The 22200-nt window shown below is 42.1% G+C and overlaps 1 protein-coding gene across 1 annotated transcript in view; it reads right to left on the bottom strand.

Moving 5' to 3' along the window:
- chd3 (chromodomain helicase DNA binding protein 3) overlaps positions 1–22200 on the bottom strand; it is a 45198-nt gene that overhangs the window by 12919 nt on the left and 10079 nt on the right. Inside the window, exons 11-36 of the mRNA XM_010795019.1 lie at positions 21375–21589; positions 21013–21144; positions 20714–20810; positions 20121–20312; positions 19832–20032; positions 19294–19431; positions 18990–19111; positions 18663–18836; positions 18100–18241; positions 17344–17475; positions 17100–17217; positions 15152–15276; positions 13924–14155; positions 13478–13665; positions 12630–12807; positions 12317–12382; positions 11857–11942; positions 11337–11470; positions 10626–10770; positions 9605–9767; positions 9371–9522; positions 8280–8466; positions 8096–8197; positions 7878–8009; positions 6762–6870; positions 4103–4293 (exon numbers count right to left, since the gene is read on the bottom strand). Coding sequence (XP_010793321.1) covers positions 4103–4293; positions 6762–6870; positions 7878–8009; positions 8096–8197; positions 8280–8466; positions 9371–9522; positions 9605–9767; positions 10626–10770; positions 11337–11470; positions 11857–11942; positions 12317–12382; positions 12630–12807; positions 13478–13665; positions 13924–14155; positions 15152–15276; positions 17100–17217; positions 17344–17475; positions 18100–18241; positions 18663–18836; positions 18990–19111; positions 19294–19431; positions 19832–20032; positions 20121–20312; positions 20714–20810; positions 21013–21144; positions 21375–21589 — 3853 coding nt within the window. The remainder of the gene's footprint in view (positions 1–4102; positions 4294–6761; positions 6871–7877; positions 8010–8095; positions 8198–8279; positions 8467–9370; positions 9523–9604; positions 9768–10625; positions 10771–11336; positions 11471–11856; positions 11943–12316; positions 12383–12629; positions 12808–13477; positions 13666–13923; positions 14156–15151; positions 15277–17099; positions 17218–17343; positions 17476–18099; positions 18242–18662; positions 18837–18989; positions 19112–19293; positions 19432–19831; positions 20033–20120; positions 20313–20713; positions 20811–21012; positions 21145–21374; positions 21590–22200) is intronic.

Raw genomic sequence — 22200 nt, 5'->3', positions numbered from 1 at the left:
ATATTTGCCTCTGAACCTTGACAAGTGCATGTTTCAGGCTTATCAATTAACAACAGGAGGGGTCACAGACATAAGACCAGCTGTTAAATAAAGCTCTTCTGACCTTATCTGTCGTAATGCTGCCCATTACGGCTCCTACACATGGCGGCGTGCGTTGTCGCATGCCGGCCGGGGGGGGGGCTGAAACTCGACCAACAACCAATCACATGAATCTCCCGCCCCAGACACACAAGCACGCGGTTTGATTGGCTAGAGCTTGTACTGGCATATGATTCGATTGGCTGACGCTTCCGCCGAAGCTTCAAAAGTTGAACATTACTCAACTTTCGTCGCGAGCAAATCTACGCTTCGCTCCCACAATGCAGTTTGGCGAAACGTGACGTCACCACATTCAAAGTGAATGGGCAGAAGCGTTGAAGCTTCAACGCACGCCGCCGTGTGGACGGGCCGTAATAGCTACAAAATGTTCAGTACTTAGCTTCCCTGTGATGTTACTTTTATGATGTTGGATACACTGTCTCCTACCCAAAAGTGTTACGTGACCCTTGACCCTGGTGTCAGTCACGGCTACGCCCGGTGGCAGGACATCCAGAACGACCCGCAGTTCGCCATTGTCAACGAGCCTTTCAAGTCGCAGGCGAATAAAGGCAACTTCCTGGAGATGAAGAACAAGTTCCTGGCTCGACGCTTCAAGGTGAGACGAGACGTAGCTCCAGCTTCACTTTGGGTTTAAAGGAGCTCTGTTTGAAACGCCTCCATTGTAGTGCTTTGTTTACTTCCATAATGTAGCGACATCACAACGTAACACTAGCGCTTTAATTGGCTAGCTCTTCAACACATTGTACATTATAGGTTAAGGGGGCGGGACATCTTTTAGCTGTTGACCAATCACAAAAGAGCTGCCCAGCTAACCAATCAGAGCAGACTGGGCTCTGGTTTCAGACAGAGGGTGAAAAGAGGTGCTGCAGCACAGGCAGTATGAGAAAAATAAAGAGCTTTTTGAACATTAAAGCATGAAGACACGTCCCTAGTAGAGACATTACATACTGATATGAACCCTGAACTTAACAGGGCACCTTTAAAACAAGCTCAAATTATTAAACGATTACGTCCATACAAAGCAGTTTGAAGCAAAACTACATGACATAACAGATTTCAATACCAGACAGGAACTATTTCAGTCACATTTCGCAGTGTCTTCCATCACCTGACCGATGCCCCGACACCCACATACTGGCTGACCGCTGCATTTCTGGAAGAGCCCTCATCCTGTTTTTGAGCCGCTCACATGTTTCAGATCCTGCCGCAACATCCTCATTTACTGTATCTCCGTCTCTTTCACATTCCCGGTTATCTCTTGCTAAATAATAGTAGTTTTCTTTGTAAATCTGTCATCATGATGGCATAAAAGAGCACTAAATAAAAAACGTTTCCTCTTAGAAGGTGTTAAGCCTTTAACCTGGTTGTGTAACACCTTTAAACACTTATTTTGCTCATTTCATTATACAAAAATAAACAAATATACAGAAAAAATACATTAAATATATGAAATCGGGTGTATTTAAAAACAGATATAGAAATAACTGAATAAAGAAATATACATTTTTGTCTTTATATTTCCAAATGTATTCATTCTTTTATGTATTTCGCTCTGTAAACCATATTTCTTATTTATTTCAACATGTATTTCGTCTCTCTCTTCTAAATATGTGTAGCTTTTTTTGTGCAATCCAGATAGCACAAAAATAAAAATAGATATTTCCCATTAGTATGTTTTTAGCCTTTACCCTTCTTGTGCAACACATTTTCAGCAAATGACCTCTTTTTGTACCGGGCAAATCTGAATCACTGGTCGGAGCTTTATTTCAAAATACTAGAATTACTGTTTCCATGCCGACAAGGAAACACAGTGGATTAACAGCTCGGCCTTTCAAGGAATAGAGGATATTTAAAGGGGACCTATCATGCAAAATGCACTTTTGTACGTCTTTTATACATGAATATGTGTCCCCGGTGTGTCAGGGAACTCACCAAGTGTCAGAAAACACAACCCTTTCTCTTTTCCTCCATACCCAAATCTCTAAAAACGGGGCTGCAACGGAACTGATTATTATTTGAATTTTTCTGACGTCAGAAAAGGGGTGCTCCGCCTCTATGGGCAACTCTCCACCTATCAGGGGAATGAGAGACCTCTCGAAAGCACTGGAGACGCTGTAGTACATATGCCAGGCCTGTAAGTGGCGCTGTAGTCTGCCACAAAAGCAGAATCAGCCCTTGCAAAAACAGGGCTGGAAAAGAGCAAATAGAGCGAAATGAGGCATCGCTAAAATGCATGATCTGTTTGTGAAGGTTTTTTTTCAAAATACCAGACATGTTTTATATAGGTATGGCCCTACAATATGTTTCAAATATAGCATGATAGGTCCACTTTAAGCAATAGCTCACGATAGGCTGTGGTATATGGTCATTATATCACAGCTAAGGGGCGTGGTTCCAACCCCCTTAGCTGTAGTAACTAGTAACTACAATTCTATCCATGATATACGCTCATTATATCACGGCTAAGAACCAATCAGAGTGCTTGATTTGACTTCCGTTTTATAAAAATAAATAAATGACATATACAAATAATACAAATTAAGTACATTTTATGCAATACACAGATATATATTTTTGAGATATACCGAAATAAATAAAATAGATAATAATAATTTTATATTTTCATATTGATTATTTATTTTATTTATTTCTCTCTTTATTCCATATATTATATTTACTTATTTATTATTTTATGTCCTTTTTTCACATTTATTTTCCTATTCTTTTTGTGATTTTTTTTAATATATATTTTTATAAAATAGATAAATATAATATTTTTATATTGGTTTTTTCTTGTATTTATTTCTCTCTTTATTCCATATATTTATTATGTTATATATATTTTTTATAACACTCCTATGACTCCATTACATGCACTTATTAGTATGCTTAATACAATTAAATCAGACAAAACTTTTGCATTGAAATTACAAGTAGATAAAATGGGTGATTTGAGTCTAATTTGACACACAAAGAAACCCCATTTCCCTCATGACCTGCCCCCGTTGTCGTTCAGCTGTTGGAGCAGGCGCTGGTGATCGAGGAGCAGCTGCGGCGGGCGGCGTACCTGAACATGACGCAGGACCCCTCCCACCCCGCCATGGCGCTCAATGCCCGCTTCACAGAGGTGGAGTGCCTGGCCGAGTCCCACCAGCACCTCAGCAAGGAGTCGCTGGCAGGAAACAAGCCGGCCAACGCCGTGCTGCACAAAGGTCAGGAAGTTCCTTTTTAATATCTGTATGTAACCAAACACATTTGGGCTGGGAGAGATTGGCTAACAGATCAAATCAAATAAAAATGTATTATAGCCCCAAATCACAAGACATTTCTCAAAGGGCTGTACAAAGCAAACAAAAGCAAAGACAAAAACAAAATACAAACGTCATGGCATAGAAATTATAAAAACATTATACAACATTATACCTCAACATTAGTATTGCCATGGAATAAAAGCATGTGAATGAAGTTAAGATAATNGAAATCACATTGTAGGATTTGTAATGAATTAATTGGTAAATTCCTCGGTAAAATAAGTATTTGGTCACCAACAAACAAACAAGATTTCTGGCTCTCACACTGTGAGAGCCAGAAATCTTGTTTGTTTGTTGGTGACCAAATACTTATTTTACCGAGGAATTTACCAATTAATTCATTACAAATCCTACAATGTGATTTCCTGGATTCTTTCCCCCCATTCTGTCTCTCATAGTTGAAGTGTACCTAGGATGAAAATTACAGGCCTCTCTCATCTTTTTAAGTGGGAGAACTTGCACAATTGGTGGCTGAGTAAATACTTTTTTGCCCCACTGTACGTGTGATGACACCTCACCCCTCACATCATAGGATCTCACACCTACGTGTGATAACACCTCGAACAAAGGGAGGGGGGACTAGCATAAGTAGGGAAAGGTGTGTCACACCACCTGTCACTTTTCATGCATACTAATGCGATTGAAAGGGCATCCTTATTACTACTTCCGTAGGTCCCCGGAGCTCCGCCAACAGGAACCCCTCTCGCCCTGGTCCACTGGCTGACCCCGAGGCCGCAGGAGCCGTTGGGCCCACCCAGGACCCGTCCTCATCATCGCCCGCTCCGACCCGGCAGCCGCGCTCTCCTCCTGCTGCTGACGCCGGGATCGTAGTCCTGTGCGCCGCTCCGCAATGCCGCCCAGCTTCCTCCGACTAGCCATCCCACTTCTGACACCATATGTGACGGGGCTCTATTTGTCCGTTTAAAAATACTGGCTTAGTCGGTTGGGTTAAGCTCCAAAACTTTATTTACAGCAACAAAAAATATATAGCGAAACAGCACAACTTAAACAAAAAAAATAACCGTCCAAATCAAACCGTCCATCCCTTATTCAGAGTAAATATGCTCAGGTGTTGCCTTCACTGCAACAATCTCCCGAGTGACCCTCTCCAGGGCCAAACCCCGTCCCTTTTGAGCCCATAGTCCCTCCCACAGGCTTACCGTCAACAGGTGACACAATTAGCTCAAAACCACATTTCAACATAAAAATTCGAATCAAACATAAACAGGTTAACCACCTCTTAACATAATCATACCCCATAATTAACAAACGTAAAATAAATAAGAAATTGCATGGTTCCTTTTAGGAAGAGAGCAGGAAATGTTTGGTGTGTGTGTGTGTGTGTGTGTGTGTGTGTGTGTGTGTGTGTGTGTGTGTGTGTGTGTGTGTGTGTGTGTGTGTGTGTGTGTCGGCTCTCAGTGGCGGAGTCAGTCACTCATGTGGTCCGCTCCGTCACAGCAGCACATTTTTCTTCTCCGATTTTTGCATAAAAATTGAATTATGGATAATCAATACTTTTTTCAAAGTGACAGACACATTGCTATAACCTATGGATTAACCTTCAGCGACGTTTTTTCTCGTTTTAATGCCATTGAGCACGATTTTTGATCAGAATAACAGCAGGGCTGCCAACATTTGAGTTCAGCTTGGAGTGAGATTTTTCTTTTTGGTGAACCGAAAAAAGAAACTTTCATGTGTACAGTTTGACAAATGTGTTGAACATGTACAAACTAGGGTTTCCCATTAATGTACCGGGCGCTACAGTGGAATACGCACATACACAGTGTACCCGCGACTCTTACAATGAAGGCTCGATAATCAGCTCACAGCATATAAAATAGCATATAGGTGTAAGCAGAGGTAAAGTGCTATTTTGTAAGTGTGTGTGTGGGGGGGGGGTCCTCACCTCCTCTAGGGGGGTCAGGGGGCATGCTCCCCGGGACGACTTTTTTTTTTAATATTAAAATTAAATTCATCAACCTGATGCACTTTGAGAGCAAAATGAATGTATGGTAAACAGATTTCCTTTTTCTTTATGGATATTTTACAAATCACTCACCTTTTAAACTGTATTCTTGTTTTACTGTCATATAGTATTTCATAACTGTTTCATTTATTCTCATAAATGGTGACCAAAACGTTTGAGACCCACTGAGATAACTAGACTAAAGTTAACTATCTAAACAGAGAGTCCCTTACCTCACTGAGCTGTAGTTATCTCTCAGTCTGACAGGACAGAGCTCTCCCTCTCATTGTTTAAGAAACAGCTTCTATCCGTCAGCGCAGCTAGCTAACCAGATGCTAACAACAACAATGCAAATAGTGAGTTTGGTAGAAATATACTGTATAATAGTAAAGTTATTTAAGATGATGCCATATATGCCAAGATTTACATTATAAATATTCCCCAAAATTATTCAAAAGCATATTCTTCCAAACTCCTTGCTGTAGTATGACACACAGGAGACTATTGATGTGTGTAGTGAGTTTGGTAGTAATAAGCTGTATAATAGTGATTGAATATGATTGTATTCTCTTTTTTCGGAGTTGCACTTTGCAGACGGTCCCTGAGCACTCGTTTCTTCTCCGGCTGCGGATAGAGACCAATGTAATGTGTCGCCAGCTCGGAGGACGGCGCGTATTGGCTTTTTTTGATCAAAATGTGATTGTAGTTCGTTGTTAACCTTACCGCGGTACTTAGTAGACGTCATTTGTGTCTGAATAACGTTTTGTTCATGAGTTATTGATCCGTGAAATTAGAATCTCCCAATATCGTTCCAACTTTACTGAACTAAGCCAGAAGACCGTCTCATTTCGTAGACCGCTCGTTTTGCTGTTCCTTCACTTTATTTTTATATACATTTATTTTTGGACGAAAACTTAGCGTGAGGAAAGGCAAGTGTGACGTGAGTGCGTGAGATATGGGTTAATTGCGTGTGTGTTGGCAGCCCTGGTAACAGACATAATAGTGGTATCTGTCTCTATCTGACCTTATAGAAATAACATGTTGTGCCCAAAATAATACAAATGTGCAGTTGTTTTAGCACAAAAAAGGTTTCAGGCAGCTTCTGATACACACATTTCCTGTCCCCTGTTACTTCAGACTAAATGGACCTCATGATTGTCTTGCAGAATGGTGCAAACACCGTTTACATTAATGCTGCACGGCCTCAATTACCATAATAGAGGGAGCAACATGAACTAAATGACCGACTGCAGTTGCTTCCAGCACACAGCTTGCTGTTTACCCAGCTCTGGCCTGCTTGTTTACTTATTACGCTGTGCTTCGGCAGGCTTATAGGAAAATAAACAGAGCGGGGTCATCGCTCGGGCAACCGCCATCAAGGATACATCACGATTCCCGCCAGCAGCCAGAAGTCGTGTCGGCGGTGCCAGATCTCGTTCATCTTCCCCGAGGAGATGGCGGCGCGCTCCTCGTTCTGCCAGAGAGTGTGCAGCTCTGCGGAGAGAAGCTAAAAATGACTCAAAGTGCTGAGCTGGCTGAAACCTGGCTGCAGGTGTTTCCACGGGACAAGGAGCTTTTCTGGGTTTGTGATCAAGGCCGGGAGATGGTTCTGGCTTTCGTACAGAAGCGGGAGAAAGCAACGGGAATGTTTTCTTTGCTTTAGTCGAGGCTTTGTGTTGTTTAGACTGCCTAGACGCTTGTTTGGACATGTTATTAAGTTATTGTTACCTTTTCACCTTTCTGTCCTCGGCTTCAGGCGCTCTGTAGTGTGTTTACTTGAGAAAAACAAATCTTATTAATTTAACTGTATACATTACAGGGGTGATTTGCATGATACATACAGGTACTTCTAAATCTATTAAACAGGGATACAGAAATGGCTTAAAATAGTAAAGTCAAAGTATAATTGCACTACTAGTAAGACCTTTGAAATGTTCCAATGTTGTTGTGATCCGTCAGAGGTCTTCATACATATTTCTTGGGATCTGAGGAATGTATTCTACAAAAAGAGGTAGGCATTATGAAGTATAGCAGTGAACTGAATTGTTCTAGCCTTCACTTACAGAAAAATACAGATAGAAAAAGGCTGTCCTGAAAAACACAACTCCCTACCCCGGTGTCATAGGTTCTACATTAGCAAGAAGCTATTATTGAATTCTTGTCATATCTGAGTTGCCGTTATTATAACTTAATAACTTGAGTTGTTGTCGACATCCAAGTCAAAACTGTGACTGGGAAATTACATCCAACTTGGCAGTTAATTAAATAGAAGTGCCTGGGAAAATATTTATATTTTTTGTACCTAATTTTCATTAGATTAGTAATTTCTTAAAGATTGCTTAGGAAGAGAATTGTCTTTTATGATAAAAATGATAGCTAAAATACCCGGGATAAATGTTGAAGAGGTAAACGTAGATGGTTGAAGTTGTGGAAAGAGATGAAAGTAGTCCAGTTAAAGTAGTATTTTTGTATGTGCACACGGCAGCAGAATCAGTACTGACCAGTGAAGCCGCCGTCTGCGATGTTGAACATGAAGCGAGGTCGCTCCATGAGAAGCCTCCCGTTCCCCCGGGGTAAATCCTCCCTCGCTGCTCTCACTTCTTTCCCAGCATCCCTTTCACCTTTGACTTCCTCTGTTATCGAGAAACACAGCAAAGGTGTCATTAGGTTAAAAAAAACTCTTCCATGTTAGATTTCTTTAACTGACATCGGAGCGTACCTTTCTTGACATCAGACAACTCGGGCTTCTCCTTGTTGTCCGTGGTTTCGCTCGCGGCTGGTGTTTCTTCCCGCTTCTCCTTCTCCTCCGGCGCCTTTTCTACTTTTTTGATTGAAACAGTACGTGAGCAAGGACTAATACCAACCTGGCTTATCAAGTTCCTGTTCTGTGTTTTCGTATTTACCTGATGTCTCCTCTTTGACGTCCTCTTGTTGCGTCTCCTTTTTACTCTCCTCTTGGTCCTTCTTCTCCTCCGGTGTGGCGTCAGTCGTCTCTTTCTTCTCCTCCTCCTTCAGCTCGCTCTCCTCTTTGTCTTCGCTCTTTTCACTCGGGGACGCTGTTTGTGATGCGTCTTTTGTCGAAAAAGAACACTGTGAAAAAGAAACACAAAATCTTCAAATGTCGGCTTTAAATAGATTTGAACAGATCAGGCTTTCTGCTATTGATTCCATTAACGTTGTGAAAGGTCATTTCCCAGACCATGCTGGAGTGATTGTTTTTTTCTTCCTTACTGGCAGTTCCCTTTGATGTTAATATGAGTATCCCGCTATAATTCCATTGAAAGCAGGAGTTATTTAAAAGCGTTGCCAAGCGTTAACAATGTATGTTTTTCTTTAAGCTGAAGGAAAGGGAACAGAAAGCACTGACAGAAAGAAATAACGGAACAAAAATGGATGGCATGCTTTGGACAACAGTTGAAAATAATGTAACGGGAATTGTCGTGAAATAAACCGGCATCAACGGAATAAGACGACAACCCCCTTAGCTGTAGAAACTAGTAACTACAATTCTACCCGTGATATACGCTCATTATATCACGGCTAAGAACCAATCAGATTGCTTGATTTGACTTTTCCGTTTTATAAAAATAAATAAATGACATTTACAAATAATACAAATTAAGTACAGTTTATGCAATACACAGATCTTCTTTTTTAGATATACCGAAATAAATAAATAGATAATAATAATTTTATATTTTCATATTGATTATTTATTTAATTTATTTCTCTCTTTATTCCATATATTTATTATTTTATATATATTTTTTATAACACTCCTATGACTCCATTACATGCTCTTATTAGTATTCTTAATAAAATTAAATCAGGCAACGTAGGAATAAAAGTATTTTTTACAAAACATTTCACGTCTTAAAAAAGACGCAGAATGGGAAAAATGTACAAAAATGCAAAGAAATGTCTTTCGATAAGAACATACTGCAACTCTGCTGTGAAAACCAATAGTTAAAATCATTTTCTCTGAGTGTCCCACCTCTTCAGGGTCTGCAGTGCTGTTGCTCTCCACCTCTTTCCCATCATCCCCCTCTTTCTCCTTCGCTCTTTCTTTGTCGGACGACGCCCCCCCTTCCTCTTTGTCCCCTTCTTTCCCGTTCTTTTCCATCTTATCTGATGGAGCAGGGGTGGCTGCACAAAGACACACTGCATGTTAGATTATCTGCTGTCCTTTACTTGGAGCGCCCCCTGCTGGACGTAGTAGAAGTGTTACCTGGCTTGGAGGTGCAAGGTGTGTTGTTGTAAGAGGCCTCGGGGGTGGTGCTGGTGGTCTTCATGGCCGGAGAGGACGCCCTGGAGGAGGATTTGTCCAATACGACCTCCGGCTTGAGCTCTGGGAGGCTCCAGCGGCCGTTGATGTGCTCAAACTCCTGGATCTGGACATGAAATTTAAAAAAAAAAGAAGCTTGGCATGTGTTCGGTTTACCTAACGCCACCTTATTCAAACTCACCCCCCACATGCCCCGCTCGCCTGGCTGTAAATCACGCGCTGGCGGAGATAGCAGATCGGGATGTCGGCCCGTTTCAACAGGTTGGACGTAAAACTGGATCGCAGATGTTTGGCGAGCTGACAGTAATAGAATAATCAGAACGTCTCTCAGGATGTCACGGTTGATTTCATCACTAGAAAAGTACTTCTGACAGTTTATTTACGACCTGAAGATTATATTGTCTTTGGAGTTTGGTAAATATAATATATCTTTTGACTTGACAAGTGCCTGTAGACAAACTGCTGATATTTGAGGTTTTTACCAAGCAAACCCTGTTTTTGGTAATATGTTGGGTCTGCTTTTACACAAATAACCATTTAATGCTTTTACATTTATTGCTATTAATTGTTAGTAATGGAGTACGACATTTCCTGGAGAAGGTTTTAAATACCTATCTATATATTTACAGAAGGGAGAAATGCTTGTCAGGGTGTAAATGTTTTAATAGATGTTGATTTCCACTCTTCTTACATCATATTATAAATTATTGTTAATTCAAACTGGGGTGGCTTTCATTGGGAAGGAATTTAAGGATACTGAGTTTAGCACTTACATCAATCATAAATAAAAATGGGTATGTATGTAGTATTTTAGCACAAGGAGTTTGTTGTGGAATGAAAGCTGTCAAGTAGCCATAAGTGTTCAACCAGGACTGTAATACTAAGGAAGAGACATTTAAGTGTCCTAGTTTTCATTATTCCCCACACTTGTCCTGACTTAGGAGGCGATCAGCATTGGTCTAACCTTCTTCTTGACGAGGGACATGACGCCGATGCGGGTGAGGACCGGCTGGCGACACAAGCCCTCCCTCGGCACGCCGTCTGCGAACGTCTCGGCCCCGTCAGCCACCGGCTCGCACAGGTGGCGCATGAAGAGAGACACGTACGCTCTGGTGGAGAAGAAGAGGAATATTTGGTTTAAGATCCCCTATGACACTGTTTTTCATCAATATATCATAGGTCTCAGATATATACAGAACATGTCTCTGATTGGCTGAAACACCAAACAGATCATTGCAGCATCCCATAATCCCCTCTGTTTCAAAAGTGCTGATTCTCTGTCTGTTACTTTAGATGAAAATAAGGAGCCCCTCCCCACGCCCCTCTGAGAGATATTTGGTTAAAAAGAACACAATGGTGCTCTAGGAGGAGATTCAGGTGATAAGGTGATAAGGTGGGGGGGGGGTGGTTACCTTGGTTGCTGATTGGCTAATGGTTACACAAGCCAAAACATCTTTATGACATCATAAAGTGGCCAAAATCTGATCAGACAGGTTTTTATAGAAATGGATCAGGACAGAAAGAGAGGGGGTCTTTGTTCCTGAAACTTTCAGAATCTCTTTCCACAGAGGGGACACATGTTGATGTAGAAGAGACATGAAAAAGTGGATTTCGCATAATAGGTGACCTTTGAATGTTGGGTAGAAATAGAGATTACATTGAAGTGTTTCCTTACTTGAACTCTTTCTCCGTCTTGCCCCTGAGGTCTCTGACCAGCCACTGGGAGGAGAAAGCGTCCTGAGAGGGCATCCCCCAGCGCATCACTGCGTTCAGGAAAGCCTTTCTCTGGCGTGTGTTAAAGCCCAACACCTGTGGAAAATCACCGTATATTTTACAGTTTATTTTTCCTCAGGGAATCTGGCGCTGCCTGGGTATAATGTCAGTCTGTTTAAACGTATTGCTATTCATCTGGAAGAGTGTCAGGATGAGAAAATGTCTCTTTCTCACACTTCCCAAGGCCTTTATACAACTGCTCTGACTGCACTAAAATAAACTTTGAATCCACTTTTGAACAATGCAAGGCGTTATATAAGCCCCCGATGTCAGGGTGATGAATGAGCAGAGTTTTTGGAGATGTTATAGCCTCGCTGCCATCTCCGATTTATGGTTGTTAGAGAAATATCTGCGTTCGATTCAAAACAAGCTTGTCAGATTCCAGTCATATCACGATAAGACAAAGTGAAGGTCGGACAGACCTCAAGGTTTCCTCCCACTCTGGCCAGGAGAGGAGGCAGAGGCTTATCCTTCTCGTTCCTCAGCTGGCGGCGCGACTGCCTTCGACCTGCGGGTAAAAACACCGTTTTGGTGAAGAGAGGAAAACAGACTTTTCCCCAAAATGTACAGAGAGTATTTCGACGATACATCGAAAAAAAAAACTTCTGAAATGCTGCGAGCGTTTCCCTCTGAAGTTCAGGAGGAAGAAGGAGGTCTGCATTTTTTGGCTAAAAACGCGTTTGCCTCTGCCAGGTCACGGTTAGAGCTAACTCAATTTGTAATAACTCAACCCAGACCTGCTCGGTGTGCGTGTGTGTGCGTGTGTGCGTGTGTGTGTGTGTGTGTGTGTGTGTGTGTGTGTGTGTGTGTGTGTGTGTGTGTGTTCCTACAGGCATCTGTCACTGGTTTTGATGTCTCTCTCATGCTTTGATGTCTCCTTACCTTCTGGCCGATCGTCAAAGTCTTCGTCCTCCTCCTCGGAGCCCACTGAGTACTCGGACTGGTTATCTGAAATGTCAGCATGCCACTCTGAAACAGCACATGGTGGTCTGTCAATAGGCCAGGCCCATTCACTTCCCAACACACATCACCCTAAATCCCACAGTTTATTGTAAGAAATAGAATAAATCTTAACAATAAATACATGTGGAAGCAATCGTAAGGTTCCTGGGGTTTATTTTAACATCCAAAAACCACCTTTTTCAGCTTACTTGAGATCGGACTCTCAGCTCCGGGTTCGGGCCCCGGTCCCTACCTTGGTCTTCCTGCGCTGCGTCGTTGTAGTTGACGGGTTTGCGGTTCCTCTTTCCCTTTCCCAGTTTACTGGCCAGGTCCTCCTGCTGCTGCTCGTAGTGATGCCGCAGCAGTTTCTCCCAATAGTCAGGATCCACGTTCTCCTCCTGCTTGATGATCTCACGCTCCACCTCCTCGATCTGCAGAGTTGGAAGTGAGGATTTTTCATACAAAGATGTAATGTCTCTAATTAGAATAAACATAAATCATGTTGTTAGAAGTCACATTACTATAACATATATGGATTTTCAATGCAACTACTTTACACATTTGTTTACAGAGCTGATAAAACGCTTAAGGTCTCGATATCATGAAACGAGCTATATTATTTTAAATAAATGTGCTATTCAAATGTATATTTTATCCTATTTCCCCCATGCCCTATAACAAAACATCTAACTTTTTATCATTTATGTCTAATGTGCATTAACAAAAATCTGAAAATACTATAAAAACTTGACATCATAATTCCATAACCCTAACACGAAATATTCGGACAAATAGAAATACAAACAAATGCAACAAATTAAGATATATCAAAAGCTGAAATTGTCCTGGAACAAAACATATGCAAATGTTTTATGCCAGCAACATATATACAGTATATATTTAAAAAAAACTATACTTCTTTAAGTTTTGGTCATTTGAACGGAGAAGTAATCACATCAGGCCTATTCATTGATCTATGATATCTGTGTGAAGATGCTGCCTCAGCGTTGATGAGAGTTTATTTCTTAATTTAGTGAGTAACAATAATAAAATAATGGAAAGTTTAGATATTGTTAATGTCTAAAAAAAGCTCCCTCTCACCTTGTCCTCCTCCCGCACCATGTACCGGGCCACCTTGAAGGAGCTGAGGTACTCGTTCATGTTCTGCACGTCCGAGTCGTCCGAGTCGCTCTGGCTGCGGTCCAGCAGCCGCTCGATGGCGCTGCTGTCGTAGTGGATCACGCTGCCCTCGTCCTCTCCCTTATCCCCCCCCGTATTATTCCTCATTCCTGCCGCACAGGGAGTTCAAAAAGAGGAAACATTTTGTCCTGATCTTACAGACAAATAACCCTTTTCCTGCTAACCAATTATTTTTTAAGAAATACCAGAATAAGCCAAATGTGTCAAGATGAAATCAGATAGAAGGGAGTGAAAGCAAATAATCTTATCCAGGAAAATGAGCGTGCCAACTCTTCCTTATTTGAGCTCAAAAACCCATCACCATTATATTTGACTGTACGGTCTATTTTACTTGGAAACATGCTCACGTTCTAGTTCGTCCTTGAAGAGCTCTTCTGTCCCGAACTTGAGGATGTCGTCCAGCTCCTGTTTGGACATGGATCCGGCTTTGGACCCCAGGCCGGGCCGGACCACCAGGTGGGTCAGCATCATCTTCCTCTTGGCCACCTCTGTGATGCGCTCCTCCACGCTGGCCCGCGTCACGAAGCGGTAGATCATCACCTTGTTGGCCTGCCCGATGCGGTGGGCTCGACTGAACGCCTGCGCAGAGATTCACCATTATTAAAGTGGACCTATCATGCTATATTTGAATAATATAGTGTAGGACCATACCTATATAAGGCATATTTATACTTTTCATTTTTCAAAATACCAAACAGATCATGCATTTTAGCCATTCCTCATTTTGCTCAATTTAACAGTGTCTTTGCATGGGCTGATTCTGTGAGAACAGCACCATCTGGTGGCCTGAAATATGTACTACAGCGTCTCCAGCGCTTTCGAACGGCAATGTCCGTGGCTGTCTCCTCCTGATTGGTGGAGTTGGCCCAATAGCCGTAGCGTAACTTCTGTGACGTCATAGAAGTGTTCAAATCTGGATCAGTCTGTATCAGATCCGTTGCAGCCCCTTTTTAAGAGATTTGGGAATGGAGGAAAATAGAGAGGGTTGTGTTTTCTGACACTTGGTGAGTTCCCTGGAACACCGGGGACACATATTCATGTATAAAAGACGTACAAAAGTGCCTTTTGCATGATAGGTCACCTTTAAATCAGCAAATGAAAATGAAAAAACGTACAGGGAGAGTTTGTCTGCTGTTTGTGTTGTATGTATAAACTGTCACCTAAATCATGTACAATAATTAATAGTTCACAGAAATGTGACATTTGTTTATTCATGTTCTAAGAAAACTACTCAAATGGAAAACAACTGAAAGTGTACAAAGACACAGGGGTATATTCCACATGTCACTGGGAATAGGTTCAGACAGAAATACTTGCCATTTTGAACAATGATTTACAAATAGACGCATTGTATTACACTATAGGAACAATCCTTGATGGAGCTGTGGAAAAGAGAAAGGCTTACTTGCTGCATATTGTTTCATTAGTGGCAAAAAAGACAATGAAAGTGTACTCAGTAGAAACAGCAACACCCCATGCAAAGACAGACATGTTTTTCAAACCAATCGGATTCTATCATTCCTTATTTAGATTTACCAACATGATATGCTGCAGCTATGTGTTGTTTCACTGCACCTGTATGTCGTTGTGAGGGTTCCAGTCGGAGTCGAAGATGACCACGGTGTCGGCGGTGGCCAGGTTGATGCCCAGACCCCCGGCTCTGGTGGAGAGCAGGAAGCAGAACTGAGGAGCACCGGGGGCTGCAGACAGGAGGAGAAACACAGACAGTAATATTCATCAGTTCAGATCACAGGATCTTATTGATTATATTTTTGCAATTGCTATAACCTCTGTGCAACCATTAAGATGATTTCAGAAGAGATCAAGAGATATTGAAAGTGTTGCTGTACAGCTGTAGTTTTTATCATTTAAAAAATAAATAAAACACATTTTATCCCAAACTCAAGGCCCGCAAGAGCTCGCAAAGAATATATTATTATTATACGGTTACATGCCGCATTACAGAAGCATGTTGCCCATAAACTACATGTCCCACAATGCATCTCATTTTGTGACATGCTCACTGGAGAGATTTGCAATTATTTGCCTAGACTTCTGCTTTCAGACGTAGTTAATTATGAAGTTATTATCCTATCCGATAATAATCCAATGCAGAGGCAATAATGTAATATAATACATTGTTATATATTTATTATGTATTTATATATATATAGTCTTAAAGTTACAGCCGGCCCTTTGAGTGCAACCATAATGCTGATGTGGCCCCGATGAAATTGAGTTTGAAACCCCTGCTTTACAGTATATAACTCTCTATCTTGTCATATTGGTAATTTGCCTGATATTAAAACTTTTATAGTCCAGTAAAGTTTTACAAGATTTTCCACTGTTAAAGGTTTTTCCTTTCCGAAGTGTCATATTTTGTGAGGCACATTTGTGATATTGGGCTATATAAATAGAATAGATTTAGGAGGGATGAAACCCTCTTTAAATGGTCACACATGAAGAGCACATAGCACACACAGTGAAATGTGTTCTCTGCTTTTAACCCATCCTAGTACCAGGACTCTGGTACCAGGAGTCTAGTGGGCAGCTATTGTACAGCGCCCGGGGAGCAATGGGAGTGATGGGGGAAGGGGGTTGTCTGGTGCCTTGCTCAAGGGCACCACGGCAGGGCAGGAGGTGAACTGGGACCTCTCCAAGTAGCAGTCCACACTCCATATTTAGGTCTGTTCGGGGACTTGAACCGACGACCCTACGGCTCACAGTCCAAGCCCCTACTGACAAATACAAATGGACTTGACTTTTTTCCCCCTGTGTGGATCCTCCCCATTTTTCCTTCAGCACTCATCCAAACTATCCCTACTGTGTGATTTAATGCCAGGTGTTGCCAACTTCTGCTGCTTAGTGATAAAGCCAAATTCCACATGAAAACAAAGTCAGCATCAACCCAGTGCTTATCAGCCTTTGTAACTGAAGTCAGGTTGGCTTTAGTTCTAGAAACTGACTCCATCTGCTCGTGAAATATAATACGTGATTATCACAGAGAAATCCAGCTTTGCAGTCTAAAAATAGCACACAAAGCAAACAGCAACGCAGTATTGTTCCAGCATTTGCATTATGAAACCTCTTCGGTACATCACTTACACTCAAATAACCCTTTTACATGCAGGTATACAGTATAGTGCTATCATTTATTAATGTAATGTATTATTCATTGCACTGTTGACCTTGTGTTAACCAACACAAATAAAGTGAATTAAGGCAGAAACAGAACGCAGGAAGTTCTGCTGTTTCTCAAATATGTCGTTTTTCTACTACTTTTATATTTGATATCAAATTAAACTGAACATCTTCGAATGTTGGGTTGAAACAAGTCATTTGAACTGTCACCTTGGACTATGAGAAGCACGATGGACCAGATTAACCAATAACCAACCAATAACGAAAACAATTGTTAGTCGCAGCCCTGAAGTCAAATGCCTTATTTCTTTCCATGTCAGGGAACTAAGCCAATAGCCTCGATGCTGATTTCAATCCTGATGTATATCATCCACTCTCTCACCATTGAAGCGGTCGATGGCCTCTTGTCTCATTGCTCCCGTCACGCTTCCATCAATCCTCTCATACTTGTACCCGTCATGGTCCAAGAAATCTTCCAGTAAATCCAGCATCTTGGTCATCTACAAAGGAAGGAGAGAAAAACAGTCATATGTGTTTTCAGCTATTCTCGGTTACAGTTGGAATACCAGTTCTGGAGGAGTGGTGGCACGGATTGAACGTCTGTGAAGGGAGACGCTGGTTTGTACCTGAGAGAAGATTAGTACTCTGTGCCCCTGATCTTTCAGCTTCTTCAGCATCTTCTCCAACAGCGTCAGTTTCCCAGAGGCCTTAGAGAGGGCCGACCCCTCGTAAGCTCCGTTAGGGGTTCTTTGGGCCTCCTAAAAAACACACACACAAACAAGTCCTCAAGTAAAAAAACAACTGAGGACATATTATGCTTATTTTCAGATTCATATTTGTATTTAGCTCCTTTACTGTGACTGTTTAGATGCTTTAATGTTCAAAAAGCTCTTTATTTTCCTCATACTTGTGCTGCAGCACCTCTTTTCACCCTCTGTCTGAAACCAGAGTCTGCTGTGATTGGTTAGCTGGCTGGCTTTTTTGTGGGAGATCGCTTAGAGATGTCCCGCCTCTTAGCCTATCACGTACAATGTGTTGGAGACCATTTACATCCACTAAAACCAATATAACACACTACAGGAAAGGAAGAAACCCAAAAGCCTCTTTATAAGAATAAATATAGAACAAAAGCAGCGCTGAATATCAACACAAGATGTCGCTGTTCTGCTATTCAGGACAAATGAATAGTGTGTGTGTGTGTGTGCAAATGGTTGGAACACAAGTGAAATACTAGTGAATAATGTAAAACTTTGATTGTTTTTCTTCTGTCATATCTATACTAAAAGCGTTTTGCTAAGGACAAGAGTGTGTGTGTGTGTGTGTGTGTGTGTGTGTGTGTGTGTGTGTGTGTGTGTGTGTGTGTGTGTGTGTGTGTGTCTCACGATGGAGGCGACAGGGAAGAGGTAGGGGTGGTTGCAGCACTTCTTGAGGTCCATCATGATGTTGAGCAGGGAGACCTGGTTCCCTCCGCCTTTAGAGTTCAGAGCCTCGAAGTTCTTGGTCAGAATCAGCTTGTAGTATTTTCTGTATTTAACAACATAGAAGCAAATTGAAATTATAATCATATATAAAACAAAGAGAGACATCCTATATCTCTCTCGTCTCCATTGTTTAATTTTAATACAAATATCCTGAAGTTACTGCGTCTCCTTTTCTATTTCCCTATTGCATAGTACATTTAGATTAGTATAAAGATAGCTTTCAATCCATTTAAACCACATTTATCAATGGCAAATAATGACATTTCAAAATATAATTAACTCAATAACCTCTTATTGGTAACATGTCAGGACTTTAACTATTTTATCATGAATCAGCGCTCTATAATTAATCAGATAAAGATTGCCAATTGAAGAGGTTTAGGCTAAATGGTCAAAGATGTAGCTAGAGAGGAATGTATCCGCCTGTATCCTCGTTTCCTCTTTAACCCCTCAGCGTGTCGTACTTCTGCATGGGGCTCAGCTCCACCCGGACGATCAGCTCGGTCTTGGCCGGCATGTTCTTGAAGACGTCGGCCTTCAGCCTGCGCAGCATGTGAGGCCCCAGCAGGTCGTGGAGCTTCTTGATCTGGTCCTCCTTAGAGATGTCTGCAAACTCCTCCAGGAAGCCCTCCAGGTTACTGTGCAGAGAGATGGACAGGGTGAAGGACTGGTAATAACGGCCATAGTGAATATATATGTGTGTGTGTGTGTGTGTGTGTGTGTGTGTGTGTGTGTGTGTGTGTGTGTGTGTGTGTGTGTGTGTGTGTGTGTGTGTGTGTGAGAAGTCCTACTTGAAGCGGTTGGGTGTGAGGAAGTTGAGCAGGTGAAACAGCTCCTCCAGGTTGTTCTGTAGAGGAGTTCCTGTCAGCAGCAGCTTGTGGTCGATCGTGTAGTCGTTCAGACGCCTGAAAAACTGCACAAACAATACAAATCCTTATTATACGTTTGTCCACCAGAGGGCGCTGACACGTACTTTTGGCAACTGGAAACCTTCAAGTCGTTAGATACCAATATAAGGGCTTTTTATCAAAGATGTTGATGTTAAATAGTAGGATGTATATATTTTCATTGACACACACTCTATAGCTACCGTACCTTGGACTGGTTGTTCTTCAGGCGGTGAGCCTCGTCCACCACCAGGCAGGCCCAGTCCATGGACTTCAGCGCCGTCTGGTCGATGGTCACCAGCTCGTAGGAGGTCAGGAGAACGTGGAACTTGATGGTAGCGTCTCTCTGCAGGGAAGTAAGAGGAAACTGAATGGCTTGGCACAAGTTCCTTTACTCTGAGCTAAGTTAAGTTTTTAGGATGTTTGGTTATTGTTAGGTGTCTTATAGCTTCTGCATATTACATGAAACCTCTCAAATTTTAGATTTGTAATTAATATATATTCTAAATACCTTTTTGATTATTGTTTGGGCCCTTATTCTAAAACCTAGGACAGTTTATCAGGGTATCCCATTTCACATATTTCCATTATGTCAAAAATGTGTAAAACCAACTGATTCTGTAACATTTTAACATTAAGAACGAATAAATAAGAAAATAAAAAAACTAAAAACACAATCTTATAATCCCCACAGTTTCAACTGAAACACGTTTTGTTTCCCTTCGGTGTCAGGTCCATTTCCTCACCCTGAGCTTGAAGGCCCTCTTCCCTCCTTTGACAGCCGACTCGTCGAAGGAGAACTCGTTCTCTCTGATGATGGCGCGGCTGTCCTTGTCTCCCGAGTACGTCACCACGTAGAAGTCCGGCGCCCACATCTCAAACTCCCTCTCCCAGTTGATGATGGTGGAGAGCGGGGCGCTGACCAGGAACGGACCCTTAGTGTGGCCCTGAGGGACGAAGAGGACGAGGAAGAGGAAGTCAGACACGTAGCTTCCAGTGAAGTGAGACACTGACCGCACCATGAGGCTCCGGTACCTCTTTGAACAGCGAGTAGAGGAAGACGATGGTCTGGATGGTTTTGCCGAGGCCCATCTCGTCGGCCAGGATGGTGTCGGTGCCCTGAGCCCAGGAGAAGCGCAGCCAGTTCAGACCCTCCAGCTGGTACAGGTGCAGCGTGCCCCCCGTCTGCGTCACAAAGTCGGGCTGCTCCTCGTACTTTATCGTCGGCTGGACGGAGAAAAGGGGAGAACATGAGTAGAGATTAAAAAACCTGATTGTGACACAGCTATCTTTAGTCCAATTAAGTCTGTTCGATCTCTGCAGAAATTCATGCCGTTTGTGTTTATGGTAGCGATATATGTAATAAAGCTTATAATCTAAAACTAATAAATATTGTTTCATTTTTATTCTATTTTTGAAGATTATGTACATTTTACTGACTACTTTACCTAACACAGAAAGAGAATATTGTCTCACATTAAATGGAACGGTTCACTAAGTAATATTCGAGTACATACATTTTATATATAAAAAATTAAAACATTGCCTTCAATTTCAATCGGAGTGAAACACAGAAAGGAAGCAGCTGTAAATAAGACCTGATGAAAGTGAAACTGCAGTAAACTCACATCAGTGACCGGCGAGGCAGAAGAGTCCTCTTCACACTCCTGGTTCCTGCTCCTCATCCTCCGGGGTTTGTCTGGGTCCTCCTTCATTATCGCATCTCTGTCAGAAGAAAGAAAAAGAGAAAAAAACGTGTAAATACCAGGAATAAATGTGTGGGAGCTCTGCATTGACTTGCAGCAGGTTTCCATACTTTGGGACGCTCTACGGTCCCATTGTCCAATGAAATGAGCTCAAACGGCACCCTTACTACATTAAAAACTGTTTCATTCTACTGGCTTGCTGTGTGGTTGCGTTACTCTACCTGTGACTCCAGTAGTTGCTCTTGTGAATTGCGAAGTCAGGGATGTCCAGGTCGTCTCTCTCCCAGGTGCACTGATCGTAGGTCAGGTCTCTCCATTTGACCAGATAGTGGTACGTCCCCTTCTTATCCACACTGCCAGGGACACCCAGTTGTAAAGCACCATTATGCACTTAAACAGGCATAAAAAACCTTTACACGCCGACTAATAAGACTGTGATGACCCTGGATTGCTTTTTTTAAACCATAGCAGTACATTCTAGGCATTCATTCAAGTCGTTAACACTGCTTTTATAGGACTCGATAAAAGTAATGACAGGTTGTAAACATAAAAGATCAGATACATGCCCGCACACAAGCCTCACCTGTGGTTGATGATGCGTTGGATCATCATCCACTCCGGCTTGATGCCATATTTGTAGTATTTGTCGTCCATTATGGCGTACTGAGGGTCTTTGGCCCTCCTCTTCTCGCTCTTCCCCACCCCGTTCTCATCCTCCTCGTAGTCCAGGCTGGGAGGCTCGTCCATGTCCGTCTTCCTCTGGTAGTTCCTGTGCATCACCGAGTGGAAGATCTCAAGCTGGAGGGAAGAGAGAGAGGGAGGTGAGCATGTGTTGGGCAGCAGTGTGAACCTGGAAATGTATGGTAGTGTACCCCAAAGTTTTATCAAATGTATGGCACGGTTAGGCGATGTTGGGCGATTTCCACAATTAGTTGAATTAATGAACATATGCAGACATTAGAAACAAAATGGCTTCGCCGGTTTGGTCATTTTCGAGTGCTTTTGGAGGTTTTTGACGATGTTGAATCCATTTCTAAAATGTTTAGGATCAAAAATTGCACTTTTGTGTCCCCTAAAACGTTAAAATACGACACAAATAGTATCACAATACAGCCCACCCCACGGAACGCGACCAAATAAAGGTACCACCGTTAACTTACGTTTAAAACCGTTAAGTAACAACTTTTTGTTATACCTCGGAAGTTAGTTTACCGAAACGTAGTTAATTCTAACAACTCTTTACCTAACTAAACACTTACCAAAACCCAAACCTACCCTAAAACCTAACGTACCTAAACTACTAACGACCAACGACAACTTTAGTTTACTAATTTAGTTCGTTACGTACTTACCCTTAACCCTACGTTAACTCGTAGACGTACGTACGACGGACGACACCGAACGGGGAA

This window comes from Notothenia coriiceps, unplaced genomic scaffold, assembly GCF_000735185.1.
Source record: "Notothenia coriiceps isolate Sejong01 unplaced genomic scaffold, NC01 NC01_scaffold00000288, whole genome shotgun sequence".
Lineage (NCBI taxonomy): Eukaryota > Metazoa > Chordata > Actinopteri > Perciformes > Nototheniidae > Notothenia > Notothenia coriiceps.
This window is presented reverse-complemented; position numbering and strand designations above follow the sequence as displayed.